The sequence below is a fragment of the Cyprinus carpio genome, chromosome A24 (assembly GCF_018340385.1).
Source record: "Cyprinus carpio isolate SPL01 chromosome A24, ASM1834038v1, whole genome shotgun sequence".
NCBI lineage: Eukaryota > Metazoa > Chordata > Actinopteri > Cypriniformes > Cyprinidae > Cyprinus > Cyprinus carpio.
In genome coordinates, this window is record NC_056595.1 from 1379601 (window position 1) to 1396745 (window position 17145).

Below are 17145 nucleotides of genomic sequence, written 5' to 3' on the forward strand. Positions count from 1 at the left end.
TTTTTCTTTTTTTTTTTTTTAAATAAAATCAATACTTTTTATTCAGCAAGGATGTGTTAAATTGATAAAAAGTGATAGTAAAGAAAATATATTATTAGAATATATATTATTAGAATTGTTTTTTTTTTTTTTTTTTTTTGAATAAATGCAGTTCTTTTTAACCTTTTATTAATCAAATATATTAACAGAAATCTTACATTATAAATTACTGTCACTTTTGATCATTTTAATGTGTCCTTGCTGAAAAGAAATATATATATATATATATATATATATATATATATATATATATATATATATATATATATATATATAAAGAAATCTGACTAACCCCAATCTTTGGATTGTTGTAGTGTATTTTAATATTAAAAAATAAAAAAAATAAATAAAAAGGTATATTTCTGTGTATTAATCAAAACATTTTATCTTTAAAGATTTATTTAAGTGATGATAGTAATATGCAGGAGTATTGAGGTGTGGTTCTCTTCTGAGCAATGTGAGTTTGAATCTGGCTCGCAACATTTCCTAATCCTGTTTCTCCTGTCTCTCTTCATCATTGCTTGAAACTCTGTTCTCTAGTACACGTCAGAAGGCCAAAAATATTCAGCATGTGCGTCGATATCTCGTGGCCATTACAAGTTCTAATCCTGCTCGCAACATTTCCTGGTTCCTCTCTCTCCACCGTCTTCTGTCCTCAACAGGACTCCTCATTCACCGACAGCACTACCCACTCCGCATCTGTAGTGATTTATCTGCCGCGTTACCTTGCTGTTGTCATGGCAACCCACTTCCTGCACTCAGATTCTCATTAAAAGTCACACTCTGATTGGTCGCTCGAGTCTCCCGCCGCTTTCTCTGTAGTTAGTGGTCAGAGATGGTCCTGCATTACCCTCCGCAGCCCAGCATGACTTCACAAACACACTGCTGCAGATTAATCAGCATCATGCAGATATTTTTTTATTCTAATTTAATTGGGCTTTTGGATTTAAAATAATTCACCCAAAAATGAGAATGTGTTCACCGTCAGTTCATTACAGATCAGGATGAGTGTGTTTCTTCATCAGGTTTGTAGAAATGTAGCACTGCATCAGTGTCTCATCAATGGATGCTCAGCAGTGAATGGGTGCCGTCAGAATGAGAGTCCAAACAGCTGATAAAAACATCACACATAATCCACAAGTAATCCACAGCACTCCAGTCCATCAGTGAACATCTGGAGAAGACAAAAGATGAAACACATCCAGCATTAAGAACTAAAATACCATTGAGTCCATAATTCATAATAACACTTCCTCCAGTGAAAAAGTGTTCTGGTGTGAATCAGGAGAGAAATCTGCACAGATCAAGCAGCGTTTAAACAGCTCTAAACAAATATGTGACTGGATTTTGATGTGAGAGACAACAGCAGATGCACTTTTTCACTGGAGGAAGTGTTATTATGGATTATAGACTCTATGTATTTGAGTTAAAAACATCTTAATGCTGGATGTGTTTCTCATTCTGACGGCACCCATTCACTGCAGAGCATCCATTGATGAGACACTGATGCAGTGCTACATTTCTACAAACCTGATGAAGAAACAAACTCATCCTGATCTCAGATGGTCTGAGGGGGAGAGCATATTCTCATTTTTTTGGCTGAACTGTTTCTTTAAGCACATGAACTCTGCTAGTATTGTGATATGATGAAAATCAAACCTCACCAGGCTGTTGTTGTCTTGTTGCTGTAGGTATGGCAGGAGCCATCCATTATCTCTCAGATGTCATTCAGCCGGAGGGCTCCTGCTTCCCTGCTTTTGAACTTTGACCTGTGCGTTTGGAAGCATAGACTGTTACTCCTTGTTAGGAGCTTTACGTGCTTTTACATGCTGGTGCAGTCACATCGCTCCGGATGGACCCTTTAAAATGAAGAAGACGATTTCTTCCTCCACATGGACGCAAAAAACCCAACCTTCAGCCTATAATTTCAAAGAACGCCGCCTTGAGTTCAGTCGTCGTAGCTTGTAGTCTTTATCAGTATGCGTCTGTTTTCTTTTGTATAGTATTTTATGTTTTGGTTTATATCTTTATATCTTACAGCACAGCAGTGTTTCTTGCATCTGCATGCTTGTTGGTGAATAGCAGTGCCTCGATACGATTGTCTGTGGCGCTCTGGAGCGTGTGTCTCATGTGAACGCAGTCTGCGTTGTCTTTGTCTTTGCATGAGGCTGGCAGCACGTGCTCATGTGGGAATGTGCCGGTTTATGTGTCGCTTTAGGTAAATTTATCCAGCTTCCAACACGGTGTGGTTGTCATGTATGTACTGTGTGTATGTCAACGTTTTGTTCCAGTCGCTGTCGGTAAATGTCTTGATGAAAGAAAGAATCCATTATACCTGAATGAATGATCTGGTAAATATCGTTTCCTCAGGCAAAATGTGTTATGAATGTCACAATAAACTGGGCTTTTTCTGAACTGCTGTAGTGTGACCTGTCATTCAGCTGATGTACGAGTCTTCTCAAATCTGCAAAGAAACGACAGCGTTTGAAATGAAACCACCTGCAGTCCAGTGTCATCAGGAAGGCTGTGCTGTAAAGTGTGTCAGATTGCAGTAGTCTGCTGGACCTCACAGACTAGCACTCAGAACTGACCTGATGACACTGATTCCTCGATTTTAATCTTTCCCAAGATCTGCTATCAGTCTGTTTTCTGTTGCTGTGTGAATAAAACACTACTCATAGTGCCTGCCATAGAGTAATCTGACAGATATAGCCTGAAACAATAGATTTGCAGATTGCATTAAGTACAGCTGAGGCTAAAAACAACATAAAGTCAAAAAATAAGGCATGAATATGGGGATATTAATGACACAGCTCTGTTGGTGTTGTAACACACACATGGACTGGGCTTGCACTGCATCAACCAGAATCTGTCCAACATGTGATAATGGAATGCACATGGAAAGAAAGAAAGGAATAAAAAAAGTTTTGAAATATCGAAAATACACTTTTATTTATTTTTTCTTCTGTGCCACACAAAAATGTTTAAATGTACTTTCATAAAGCGTGCAGAAGCCCTACACACCATGACTCCATACTTAATTTAGTAGGAATGGGCTTAAAACTATATCAGAATATTTTCTGGTATTTGTTCTGATAACAATATTATAACAGTAATCTATCGGCTGACTGTAGTATGCGCGTTCACGAGAGGGTGGTGTCCAGCGGATGACGTAGGACGCAGGCGCAGCGGCTCGCGAGGCTATTCTCGCCAGTCTCCTCTCGGCTTCTATCGAAACCCTCTCACATTTTTCTTTACAAATCCTCGTTTTGTGCTTCTAATTTATGACCAGGCTGGACGTCTCTCTCTCGTGAACGCGCATACTACAGTCAGCGGAAGCTAGAGATTACGGTTTATAAAGTTGTAAATATGGATATTTTTTCTCACACAAATGCATCAATTCGTTTCAGGGGGCATTTATTACCCTTACCAATAATTAACCATGGTTCTACTACAAATAAAACAAAAAAAAAAACACTATATTTTGTAACTACAAAATAACCATGGTTTTGCTACACTAACAGTAGTTTAAACATGGTATTTGTAGTAAAACTGTAATTATACAAATGGTAATCAATACGTCAAAAAACCATGGTTACTAGACTTTCACTATAATAAAACCATGGTTAGTTTTCGGAAGGGTTAGATAATTGTGCATTTTGGAGCACTTTTTATGATGGATTGATGTGACTCTTTTTTTCTTCTTAAAATTCTCTTCATCCATTTTCTGCTATAATATATGTTGGAGGAAGCACATTTTTAATATAACTCTGACTGGATTCGTCTGAAAGAAGGAAGTCACACACACCTAGGATGCCTTGAGGGCGAGTAAATCATAGGGTCATTTTCATTTTTGGCTGAACTGTGCTTTAATGAAGAGAGAAAGCAATGAAAAATGTGCATTATATAAAGGTTACGTCTGTCTATTTCTTGACCTTATTCTGTGTGAAATCAGCCGGCGGTAATGTGAGACGAGGTCACGAGCTGCGTGGTCGTTGTGTAATGGTGTAATGGTGTTCAGTGTTGAGTGGGCACAGAGACGGACCTCAATGAGTTCAGCTTCAGTGCGTCATGATGAACGCTCGCTCTCCGAGATTGGTTGAGTTCGTAACTATTCAGACCCAGTGTGCACAAACACAGCTCATATATAAAATGTAAATGAACTTATTTTAGTGCCGCCTAGTACATCAATCTCTATAAAACCATATTGGGTCAGTTCACGTTAACTGGGACATTTATTTCCCCAGTCTTCTCAAACGCAGAAAGGGTCCCACTTTACCTGAATTCATTATATATATAAAAGTGTGACATCCCAATCCTTGGACCCAGTATGCACATGTATAATCAGAGACTGTCCTGACAGAACCTGTATGGTTTGGCAGATGTGATAAGCCAATGAGACGTTTGGGTTTGGTTCATACTGGCTCATACAGCACTTTTTCACAAGTATTTATTACACTGCTTTTCCCAGTAAGGGTTTAAACAATATATTCAGAATTCTAAACCAAGAACCAAATTTGAAAAAGAAAGAAACAAACCAACAAAAAAAGCTTTGAAAACTGCAAAGACAAAGGAAAAAAATGAGGTAAAAGACCTTGAGGCATTAATCTACTCATCCTGTGAAGCACTGAATGTGTGTGTGTGTGTGTGTGTGTGTGTGTGTGTGTGTGTGAAACTCATTTGGGTAATTCTGTCAAATCAACCAAATTTCTATTTAAATTAAAATCAAACTTCCCCGGCTCAAATTTTAGATTTTGTCAATAATAATTCTGAAGAAAGATAAACATGTATAGATTTGAAAGCCAAAATATTAAATGTCATGGTTGGATATTACCTGAGTAATGCATTTTTTTGTAGAGGGGGGTCAAAATGACAATTTTCACCTGAGATTCAGAGCTAAATTACAGGGGTGTAAAAATGACCTCAGAAAGACGGCAGCATGCTATTAATGTGATATTATTAATGTTACGCAGAAATTGGTAGCCCTATCCATGCATTTTCATAAGAAAATATCCATATTTCAAAAGTAATAAACACGTTTCTCTCACTTCTGTTAACTGTCATACACGGAAGCCGTTCCAGCAGATGACGCCGCACGTATGCTTCTGATACACGCTAGTCTCGTGAGTTTGTTTACAGGAGCAAAGGAAGCAAAGTGGAATTTGAATTACTAACGACTCGTTAAGGCTGTTCTGTACATTCACATACAGCTACATTACACACTGCATGAAAGACACTATTCAAAATGGCACAATAGGGGCAGTTTAATAAACTTTTATTTTGTAATCTTCATTCTCAAGGCTCTGTGTGGTTCAGTCCCAGATGTCCAATTAATTGAATATTACCCATGTTCACTGACAATTACTATATTTAAAGAACAATGTCTGAAGTATAAGTAATGTTGACAGAAAATTTAACTTGTTTCTCACTATCAAAACAATTGTACAGAACATACGTCTACATGCAAAAATAAAAAAATAATAAAAAAAAAAATCCTTTTTGTGAAGTATTAAAGATATATTTTAAGTTTGCAGTAGATACTACTTGATTATGCTTCAGGTTATAACATTAATGACTCCAGGTGAGGTTTATTGATGTGAATAGAGTGTGTGGGGAGAGCCGTGGGATCTGTTTCAAACATGTAGTTATGATACTGCATATCTGAACTCTTGGTAGCTTCAGAAACTGTTAAAATGAACAAAATCCTGTCTTTCAAATATTCCTGAAACTGATAAGGAATCTTGTGAATAGACTGTGGAGACCAAGGTAATGAATGTGCCTCATCTTGACCATTTCAGTGCATTTAGCTCTCAGACAGGTGTGAGGGCAACAACCTACAATACTAGTTTCAACATTATTTGTTCTTCAGTCATTCCTCTTTAAAAGAAAAGAAGAATCATCTTTATGCAAAGTGACCTATATTTGGTTTTAAACCACTGAAAATGTGCACAATTTAACAATTTACTTCTGGAGCCATGTTGAGATTCTAATGTCACTGGAATGGAACCATAACGATGCTGCCGTCTTTCTGAGGTCATTTTTACACCCCTGTAATTTAGCTCTGAATCTCAGGTGAAAATTGTCATTTTGACCCCCCTTTACAAAAGAGTGCATTACTCAGGAAATATTCATCCATGACATTTAATATTTTGGCTTTCTTCTTCGCTTATGTATTTCTTTCACCAGAAAAAAAAAAAAAATCAAAAATTTGAGCTGTTGTGTCGGCAGAATGATTACCATTCAAAAGTTTGGGGTCAGTAAGTTTATTTATTTATTATTATTATTATAATACTTCAATGCAGCAGTGATGCACTAAAGACATTCACAATGTTGCAAAAGATTTCTATTTCAGATAAATTCTGTTCATGCTCTTTCTATCTTGTACAACAATGGATCACTGTTTCACAAAAATATGAAGCAGCACAACTGTTTCCAACATTGATAATAATGGCAGTCATTACAGGAATTAATTACATTTTAAAATGTATTACAATAAACAGTTATTTTAATATTATTGTATTATTTCCCAATATTACAGTTTTTACTGTATTTTGATCAAATAATTGCAGCCTTGTTGTGTGGTAGGTTTAATTAAAGATTATTTCTTACTAAAAACATTTTTTTTGGTGGTGTGTGTTTTTTTTATTTTTGTTTATTTATTTTTTTTAACTTATTTTATTATTACTACTCAACAATTGAAAGGGAGCCAATTCTTCACTTCTGAATTTTGCCCAACCCTGAAACGTAGTATGCAGTAAATAAATAAATAAATAGGTCTACAGACAAACTCACTCAGAATTCGCTTAACTTCACAAACAACTACAATCTGCAAGTAACACATTTAATTAAATGTGACATTTTGAAATGTCATTTTCTTGTAAAATGTACTAACAAATTGAATTTGCAATTCTTCATGGATGTGAACTCTTAATTGCAGAGCTCTTTTGGTCAAGCTTTGGTTGCATTTTTTCAGTGCTAGGGGGCGCTATAATAACCCTCACACACGTGGGTAAAGGGAGTTGAAATTTGCCACTGCAGGACAACATAACATGTCATTTGTGGTCGTTTTCTCCCATTTTATCTTAAAATAATCTCCCTTTTTGAATATATTAGCATATTGTGATTACATTTCAACACAAGATGATTGTGTGCGATGTGTACTTTCTAAAAAAAAAAAAAAGCTCCAAGACGAATCATCTGCTGGAGAACCTGGTTATCCGAGACCTGAGTTTGGATTTAAGCAACCAAGAAAAGCTGTCTTAATTAACCTAAACTGTTGAATTCATTTGATGTAATGCTAATGCTGGGACAGTGCAAGTTAAACACTTACAGAGAGACCCGTCCAATACCTGAACAAACAACAAACACAGAGAAAGAGACGAGCAATGTGGTGAACACCTGTGGGAGGTGTAGCAAAACTCTCAAACAGAGGGATCTTTATTATTGTAGTGGATGATTTTCTGACATCGAGAGCGGTTCATTACGACTGGTTGCTGGTGTGTCAGTACAATTTCACAGCTGTCCTTGACACTCCACGCTGTTATTTGAACAGCTCTGCGACCACGAGTTCATGAAAACTAAACAAAACCCCATCTGATCTTAACAGTTAAACAAACTCTAACATCAGCAAATGGACTCAGTCTGTCTTTGCATAGTTCAACTTCAAGCAGATGAAAAAGAAACCATGAACCATGTAAGCACTACTACAAAAACAACACTTTTTCTGAATGTACTTGAAATATACCTGAACCTATTGATGCTGGCTAATGTTCTAGTCAATAATAAGTGGACCGCCAAAATAAATGTGTAAATAATGCAGTTAATGTACTTTAATACCCAGTCTGTGGAGTGTTCAGTCTTGATCCCAAAGCTGCATTCTGTTCAGTCACGACATCAAGAATAGAAACCAGCCAGCATTCAGTATATTAATCAAGACTCATATATGCAAAATACATAACTTTAAAGTATTTTTTTCCCACAGTATGTACCAAACAAATCACATGTTGAATTAATATTAAGCACACTTAAATAAAAACTTCAGGACCACATTAATATTTCCTTTCAAGGTTTCTAGAAATGCTCTCCAAATCCGTCTAGTTTGATAGACTTAACCATTGCTTTAGAAAATGTAGGGATGCACCAATATGAAAATATTGACGGATATCAATAACCGATAATTCTTTAGAAATGAAAGCTGATAACCGATATGTTGGCTGATAAATCTAAATCCAATTTTTTTTATAACTTTATAAAGCCTGATTACCAAAAAAAAGTCTCACCATTAAAAGGCATTAAACACCTCAACATAAATCAAACATAAAGCAGCCTTACAAATAAATAAAATGATGCTTAATGCAAACAAGTCACTGGACAACAATACTTGCGTGTAAAAAAAAATAAATAAAAAAAATTTAAGGGCAATGGATAAATTAGCCAGATTAACCTCCGCACCAACAACAATTAAATTATTTTAATTAAACCGTATTGTTGATGAAAAACAATATGGTTTATATGTTCATATGGTTTAACAATACGGTGGTTATCATTAAAGGGATACTTCACCCCAAAATAAAAATTCTGTCATTAATCTCTTACCCTCATGTCGTTCCAAACCCATAAAAGCTCTGTTCATCTTCAGAACACAATTTAAGATATTTTGGATGAAAACAGGGAGGCTTGTGACTGTCCCATAGACTGCCAAATAAATAACAGTGACAAGATCCAGGAAAGTATGAAAAGCATCGTCATCAGTTTAGTTTATTTTGGATGAATTGTTGGATGATTGTGACATTTTTTTTGTTTTCTTCGTGTACAAAAAGTATTCTCGTCACTTCATAACGTTACGGTTGAGTCACTGATGGCAGATGGAGTATTCTGATTATGTCTTTCCTGGATCTTGACACTGTTATTTATTTGGCAGTCTATGGGACAGTCACAAGCGTCCGGTTTTCATCAAAAATATATTAAATTGTGTCTCCAAGATGAACAGAGCTTTTACGGGTTTGGAACGACATGGGGGTAAGAGATTAATGACAACATTTTCATTTTGGGGTGGAGTAACCCTTTAAACTTGTGCAGTGCTGTTTGATCTGCACACGCTAAGCTAAAGCTGATCACCAGCAAACTGAAGTGCTCTATTAACACTCTATTAGCTTAACCAAACACATTCTATATGAGATAAATCAGATTTATATGCATAAAATAAACACGATATTACAATGTACAATTGCACAAAAGGTTGTAAATGCACAAGCAAACTTAACTGTGCTAGTCATGAAGGTGTAGCTCCGTTGTGGATGTGCTCTTCTCGTAACAATGCACTAATACACGGGCGAACAAAAATTCTATAGCATTATTTTACAGTAGCTAATGATCTCATTATAATATGACAGACTTGCTGTGCACATGTTGCAGATCACTGTATTTTCCTTTTCGAAGTGATAACAATAATATTTGAAGCAATTAAAGAGCATGTTGAACAGTGCGCATCTGAAGCGCCTCTGAAGGAAATAATGCATTATTTATCGGCTCTAAGATGTCGGCCAAATTCTCTTATCGGTTCGATATAGATTACAGAAAAATCCACATTTATACCGATATGGTGGCCGATATATCGTGCATCCCTAAAAAAAAAAAAAATTATACTGTATGTTGTTGAATGTTATGAAGAAGTTCATATTTCACCTCAAAAACAGAATAGAATATATTTCAAAGTTTTTTTTTTTTTTGTTTTTTTATACTAATTAAGCACATTTGCCCAAATTATTCTTACAGTGCTTAATTAATGTGCTGAATTGTCATCAACAAAAAAGGTTCATTAATGGTCCTAAAAATATGCTCAATTTGATGCCAATTATAATTTCTTATTTTTTATTTAATTTAATTCAGGGTTTAAATGTGACCCACACATTTCTCGATAATTTGCTGCATTCTGCATTCTTTGTGTAAAACAACAATTTTGCAAGCGAACAGTTTAACCAGTGATGGCATTGCAACTGCGGCTATTCGCTTCACATTTGATCCTTTTCCATGCTAATGAAACTAAATAGAATCACTCCCTCCAAATAACACTCAGCTGTATTTCTCATCGGGTGTAATCCTTCTTGTTCATCTGCACATATTTGGTAAATGTAGTCCAATAATTCATTTGCACAGAGGGCCGTTATCGGCAGTGAACTCCAATGAAACGAGACATTTAACCCAAAACAAGCTTTTGCAATTTTCCGACCCATCCACAAAAACAGGGCACTGTGGGTGTAATGAAGCAGAAAAGATGTGAATAAATCTCCCTATCACTGGCTGTGAATGGAGAACATGGCTTTAATAGACTCACTCCATGAGAGTTCATCATCTAATTCAGATTAATACCCACAGAAGAGTTTCCTGACCCGTTTGGGATTGGAACAAAACGACAATTTCCTGTTTGTATTTTGTATGTTTGCCGTTTACTGAATTGAATATAAAATTGAAATTTTACTTTTTATCTCACAGTTCTGACTTGTGATTAAGACTTTTTGTTTGAATTTTGTGGTATAATCCGAGTTAAGACAGAATTGTGGCATATAAACTAGCAATTATTAAGTCAGAAATACAAGATGTAAACTCACGATTGCGAAAAAAAGTTAGAATTATGAGATTTAAGTCACAATTACCTTTTTATTATTTCTTTCTCGCAATTCTGACTTTTTCTTTAGAATTGTTTCTTTAGAATAGAGTTTCTTTATAACTCGTAATTGCGTGTTAAAGTCCGAAAAAAATTGTTTTGTTTGTTTCTTTATATTTTGTATTTTTTTTTTGATGTAAGATATAAAATTGTTGGGTTTAGTTCTCACAATTCTGACTTTTTTCCTTTCTTGCAATTCTGAATTTTTTTCTAAGAATTGTTCGATAAACTTTTAAGTTGAAATATTGTTTTCTTACAATTGTGAGTTTCTTGAAGTCAGAACAGAGTCACAATTACCTTTTTAATTTTGATTGAGTGGCGTTTGGGAGGCTCAGGTAGCATGAATACTGTATCACATGATCTGAGATCAGAAGCGCTGTCTACAGTACATAACTCCCTGCTGTTAGGATTCTGATGGACGGCGATGGATGGATGTCATGTGTTTTCCACCGCATCTCATCCTGTTCTCCAGAAAGTCAACGGGTTGCTTCCACCTTGTGGAGGTCCACTTCACCCGGCGAGCCATTTTTCAAAGAAAGGGGAAACTCTCAGTATCTTCAGTGCTTCACGCCCCGACAGCTTTTTCAAAGCTCTGTCAGCTAGAGAGGTCTGTTTGAAATTCTGCATCCCATCAGGACATTTGTTCTCTTCGTTGCCCCTCTGCGCGCCTGTCAAACGATAAAACAACAGACTGGGAGCAGGCAAGAAAGAGGCGTCCTGAAAACAAGCAAATAAAAAGGAGTGTTCCTGGAGACGCTGGTCTCTCATTGTGAGGACTGGCTGTGGTTCTTCTTCTCGGCGTTCTTGAAGACCTGCTCGTAGGGGGGCGGCGGGTGGCTGCAGTAGGAGGGCGGCGGAGGGTACGAGCTCAGCATGTGTGATGGAGCCGGCTGACCCGGGTAGACAGGGGTCAGGGTCGTTGTCATGGTGCTGCAGGGGTCACCGTAGCCTTGCATGCCCGGTTGCTGGGAGACTGTTGGAAAAACATTGATTGAAATCAAGTCAAGGCTTACTGACGTACTGTATGTCAGCATGCTGTTACTGGAATTATTGATGTGGTTTTAATTATAGTGTCATTTTTATTAAATTATTATTTTATTATGGTATTTTTAATAATAGAGATATGATGTTTGTTTATTCAAAATTTCACCGGTGCACTTTTGCTCCTCCATAAAAGGCCAATTTCATGTGCGAATCAGTAAAATCTCATAAAGTGACGTACTTGATTCATTAAAGTTGATTAGATTTATTCATGTTTTTTAAGCATGAAAGAGAACTTGCGCTGTTGCTCAGGAGGCTTTCTGTGCCTGCGCTCAGAGACGGAACAGAACACGGACGGCTAAAGTGAGCGTTTAGATTAAGGTCACGCCTAAATGGTCAAATACATGCAAAAATGTGTCAAAATGCGGCACCTGGCGATTATTCACATAAACACTGGTTGGTTATGTAATAAGTGAACATAAAGAGTTGAGTATGAAAATACGTGTGTAACAGTAAATTGGATCTGTGCAGCTCTTAAAGTGACAGCAGCCTAATATTCCTGCTGCTGACTGTGTGCTTAATATTAATCAAACAACAAAAGACAGAGAAAATCTCTTACTGCTTTAATTTTAGTTTAATTCTTACAGTGAAGACTATGCTGTTTTATTTTACATTCAGTTATTCAATTTCTGAAGCAGTCTCTAAGCTGGATACTTTAGACTTGCACTGCTTGCTTCATTTGTTTGTTTGTTTGTTTTTTACTAATTTTAGTTACCCGAGTATTCTGCTGTGATATTGAGAATTGTGAAATTTCTCTAAATCTCTAAATGTCTCTTATATGTAGATGTCATAGCAACTTTATTTACAGAAGAAATATATGTGGAATGAGCTTCTAACCTCCACCCAGTGCTAGTTTAGAATTAATGACACTATTATAGTTTCTGTCATTTTTAGTTTTTATTTTATTTTATGTGTATATAGATATATTAATTTCTATGTAAGTTCTAGCTGTAATTATTTTAGTACAATTTAGCTCTGCTTTAGCTTGTTTACTAGTCTACTTTTTCCTAAAGCCTGGCATGTATACGGTGAATATGACAAACTGCTTGTCTGTAAGCTGCTTTGGTTAAAAGCATCTGCTAAATTAAATATAAATATATTTGGAATTTCTTTAATATACACTACCATTTATTTAAATGACAGATTCACATGGGCTTTTTAAATCTTTATAATATGTTTGCAGATCATGCAGATGAACTGCAGGAAACTAGATCTCCAGCAGTTCTGGGCCCTTTGATTCAGTCTCTTACTGATGCCAGTTAGGTTTTGCTTTCTTCTTAAAGTGGAGCACAGGTCAAGCTCCTTGTTTCTCAGCTTCCCGATCTACTGGAAGATAAATGAGAGAGAGCTTTTCCTTTTTCATGTTAATTTGTCCTCTAAACAAAACCATTAAGAAATAAAAACCAGGGAATTGCAGTCTTAATCAGATTCTCAACTCAAGCAGCAAATATAACGAGTCGCTTCATTTTCCCTCAGTACAGATAGATTAAGAGCCAAACTAAAGTGACCTATTTTCCTAATGCAAGTTTTAGTGTTTCACTATGAATACTGCCAATTGTATAGCAGTGTTTTTATTTTTACGTGAAGTAAACGTAAACGTTATATATTTATAATAAAAGCGTAGCAGGAAAGTGTGCAGCGATGCAAATAAATATTGAAATGTGCAACTATTCCATTGTTTTGAAATTGTGATTATGATATTAATGTATGAAACTAGTGTGGCAGAATCATTTATCAACCCTTTATTATCAAATCTTTCAGCTCGAGTATTAACCAGCTAAAGCCTGGTTACGTTCACTCGTTCTCATGCATGGAAGAGACCGGAACATGTGATATGACATTAAAGTGCTATTTACACTGAGCTGACAAACCAGACCAAATCCACCCAAATTTAGGCGACAGCTGAAATGATTATCTGATAACATGCACAGATGCAGCACGTACAGAGAAAATAACCCTGAATATTCCTTTAAAGATCCACATTACAGACTTATTCTGCTGCCAGCCGAAGCAACGCTTGATATGATGGAGCGTGACGAATGCATCCAACGCATGGAAACATGGAGCAGCTAATAATGCACCGGCTTACAAAATAGCTTGCTGGAAACCGTGTTTACTCCGTCTATTGAGAACAGCAGAGCGCTGTCGGTCATATGTTGGCGACGGATCGGTCACACACCAGAATGGCTCATTTGCAGTGTTCTGCTGGTTTGGCACAGAGATGGGAAATAAATCAGGTCTTGGCTCCGGGTGAGGGAATCTGGAGTAATGATGCGGAAAATTCAGCTTTGATCACGGAAATAAATTACAGTTTAGCAGAGATTCACATAGAAAACAGCTGTTTTAAACTCTAATAATATTTCACAATTTTTACTGTAATTTTGATCAAATAAATGTAGCTTTGGTGAGCAGAAAAAACCCCAAGCTTCTGAACAGTAATGTGTATAAAAATAGTATTTTCAAGCAAGCTTGTTGCTTAACTTCGTGTCTACTCCAGAATAGACTGTGAAGTCAATATCTACCTTGTTCACTTTCTTAATAGAAGTTCCTGCTCTTATTGTGTACGATCAATCAGTTCACGTTAAAAGAAGGAAGAAATGTCGTCTGTAATGTAAGAACCTGCTTCTCCTCAGAAATGACTTTCTGTTTCTCCTGCTCAAGTTTAACAAGCGTCTGCCTGCTGGTTCAAGAGGAATCGCACCGCAGTCGATGGCAAACTCTAGAATCCTACACACACTTCCACAATGAAATCAATTCCTCTGGACATAATGAAGTGACTCCGTTATTCTCCTGGAGTTATCTGGTCCTGCTGTAAAGATGTAAAATGAGCTGCGATGCTATCTGAAGCAGTGCACACAGAGGACAGGAGCATGTCCCGATACAGTTTCCTCTCTTTCCTTGAATGATTTCCTTCACTGTTAATAATCATCATCTGAACAGTGGACAGTTTCTGGATCCGTCCTGCAGCTTCACTGGTTCGGGTCCAGATCTGTGATGGTGGTGATCTGTGCGAGTGAACGCTCACCTGGCGAGCTGACCGGGTGTCTGGTGAAGGACACGTTGAAGGCGGGCTCCTCGCTGAGCGCAGACGGATACATCCTCCGGCGAATGAAGAAGCCGGCTCCGCAGCAGAAGAGCACACCCATCATCAGCAGCAGCCTGCGAGACACACAACACAGATGCCACAGTGATTCTGTACTGTTTTAATGAAGCGCTAAATTAAAAGAGGTCAAAGACGAGACGTCCCGGTTCTAATTAAACTCACAGAAGTGACTTTATATACATAGAAAGCATATTAAATATATGGAGGGGAAAAAGAACTAAATTTTAAAGTTGTATTAAACCTTTAGTTTTCTGATGCTTGAAATTTTATTTTTTTCATGTTTGATCCAAAAATGAGTTGGTTTTACAAGAAAATACTAGCTCAGTTTTTCAACAGAATTTCATATTTAAGTCAATGTTGCTTGTGGTTTCTTCGTGAAATTTGCTCTTAAAATCCTACAGTAAAATAAAAGTAATACACAAACTAAAACTGTAGAAAAGCAGTTCTTACCAGAAATACCAGAGTCTCTGGATGGAAAGCGCTCGGACGCAGCAGCGAGTCCCACAGCAATCCTCGTACGAGCGACATCTGCGGAGAAACCGTGAGTAAGACGTCAGAACAGCTCGCTTCTTTTCCATTTCCAACCAAACGTGTGCACGGATCCGGGGCCCTCACCGAGAGCCGATGCCATTTCGCTTTCAGAAAACACGAGCGATGATGAATGAATGAATACTAACACATTACAAGATGAAGGACCAGAGGAGATCAGATGTGCTCGTAAGAGTTTAAGATCCTCTTTACACAGCAGCTACAGTACATTATGTGCAACTATAAAAATTATAAAAACCAAATATTTGAGATTAGAGTTGATCTCTCTAGTGCTGTCTGGTATGAAACCATCATTTAAATCGATGAATATATTAACCTGGCTGACAAACACTGGTGTATTTCTGCTTTTCTTCATTTCTGATGCATGTCTCGTTGATGATGTTCTCACACAGTCTGGAGGTAATAATCATGTTCTCCTCTCGCTGGTTCCTCATTAATGGCTCATTAAGTATGCTAATGCATCGCAGTCGTTCTGATGATTCCTCTCAGCGCTCGGATCATTCCACAATATACAACAGCTTGAAAAATCTGGTCTCAGTTTGATGGGAACTTACTGCATTTTTCACACCGTTTAGAAAAGCTCAGAAGAAAGAAAAATACTGGATTCATCCTTTGAGTTCACTGAAGAATGACTTACAAACACATGACTGTATTGACACTAGGACACTGTAAATACATAGAAGGAAACAAAATGAGTAGATAGGTAGTATTTTAAATATATATATATATATATATATAGGTAGTGTTTTAGAGAGAGAGAGAGAGAGAGAGAGAGATATAGAAAAAGAACATTTATTAGTAAATGAGATACTAACAGTTTTTAATTTTCAAATGCACCCATTTATTCACTTTACTTTATATTATAACAGGGTTTCTGTAGGTCTTAGCCTCAATAATTTGCCCAAGGCCTTAAAAAAGGTCTTAAATCAGAACAGTTTTAAATTCATAGCATTAAATATTGCATGCGCTGCAAAAACATTTTTTTTTTTCTGTATTATTATTAACAATACAAATAATAAACAAATCCTTAAATCAAATAACATTTACAGATGGAAAAAGAGGAAATTTAGTGTCTGAGAAGTCTTATAACTTTGCTTCTCAGTGAATCTTTAGAAATGTTAATATTCAACATATTTTATTTATTTTGTAAAATCTAAAATTTTCATTAACTGGAATAAAATAAAAATAAGGGAAATTAGATTAAAAACATAAAAAACAAATGTAAGTTAGAAATGTTGTGGCTGCAACGAACTGAAAAATTTAAATAAATTAAATCTAAATAGAAATATTTTTAAAAAAGATTGATAAAATGACAAAAAACAGAAAATTACTAAAACTTAAACTAAAATTTAAATAAATAAATAAATAAAATGACTGTGTATCACTGACAAGCAATAATTCATTCCCATTTCTGTTCCAAGTTTTGTTTCCTAAAATAGATTGCAGGTAAATATCCACCTCATCCAGAGCTCTTTAAACCAGCGCAGAAGTCAACCATCTGAACGAATCAAACTTAATTTCACAGCTTCCTGCAAACGTGTCTCTGACCGAAGAGTGCAAACAGCTGAGAGAAAACACTCAACATGACTGCTGAGATAAATGATCCTCTGGTCATCTCTGCACCCCTAATAACAACACCCCGGTCATAATAATCACCTTGACCCCTTCATTCATGTTTAATCAGTCAGATCTGTCATTACATAAATCATCTCACACTGACGAAACTCAGTGTGGTGCTTCAAAAAACATC

The 17145-nt window shown here is 36.4% G+C and overlaps 2 protein-coding genes across 6 annotated transcripts in view; one reads left to right on the forward strand and one right to left on the reverse strand.

Moving 5' to 3' along the window:
• Positions 1 to 14982, forward strand: part of lancl2 (LanC lantibiotic synthetase component C-like 2 (bacterial)) — a 41191-nt gene extending 26209 nt beyond the window's left edge. For 3 of the 5 annotated variants that reach the window (XM_042714010.1, XM_042714011.1, XM_042714012.1), the window contains exon 10: positions 580 to 1030. In XM_042714010.1, coding sequence (XP_042569944.1) covers positions 580 to 812 — 233 coding nt within the window. In that variant the 3' untranslated portion in view covers positions 813 to 1030. Of the gene's footprint in view, positions 1 to 579; positions 1031 to 1730; positions 2455 to 14404 lie in introns of those variants that run through there. The other 2 variants (XM_042714014.1, XM_042714013.1) reach the window with 2 other exon arrangements.
• vopp1 (VOPP1 WW domain binding protein) overlaps positions 10893 to 17145 on the reverse strand; it is a 32241-nt gene continuing 25988 nt past the window's right edge. The window contains exons 3-5 of the mRNA XM_042714015.1: positions 15297 to 15374; positions 14769 to 14902; positions 10893 to 11675 (exon numbers count right to left, since the gene is read on the reverse strand). Of these exons, the coding sequence (XP_042569949.1) occupies positions 11467 to 11675; positions 14769 to 14902; positions 15297 to 15374 (421 nt within the window). The 3' untranslated portion in view covers positions 10893 to 11466. The remainder of the gene's footprint in view (positions 11676 to 14768; positions 14903 to 15296; positions 15375 to 17145) is intronic.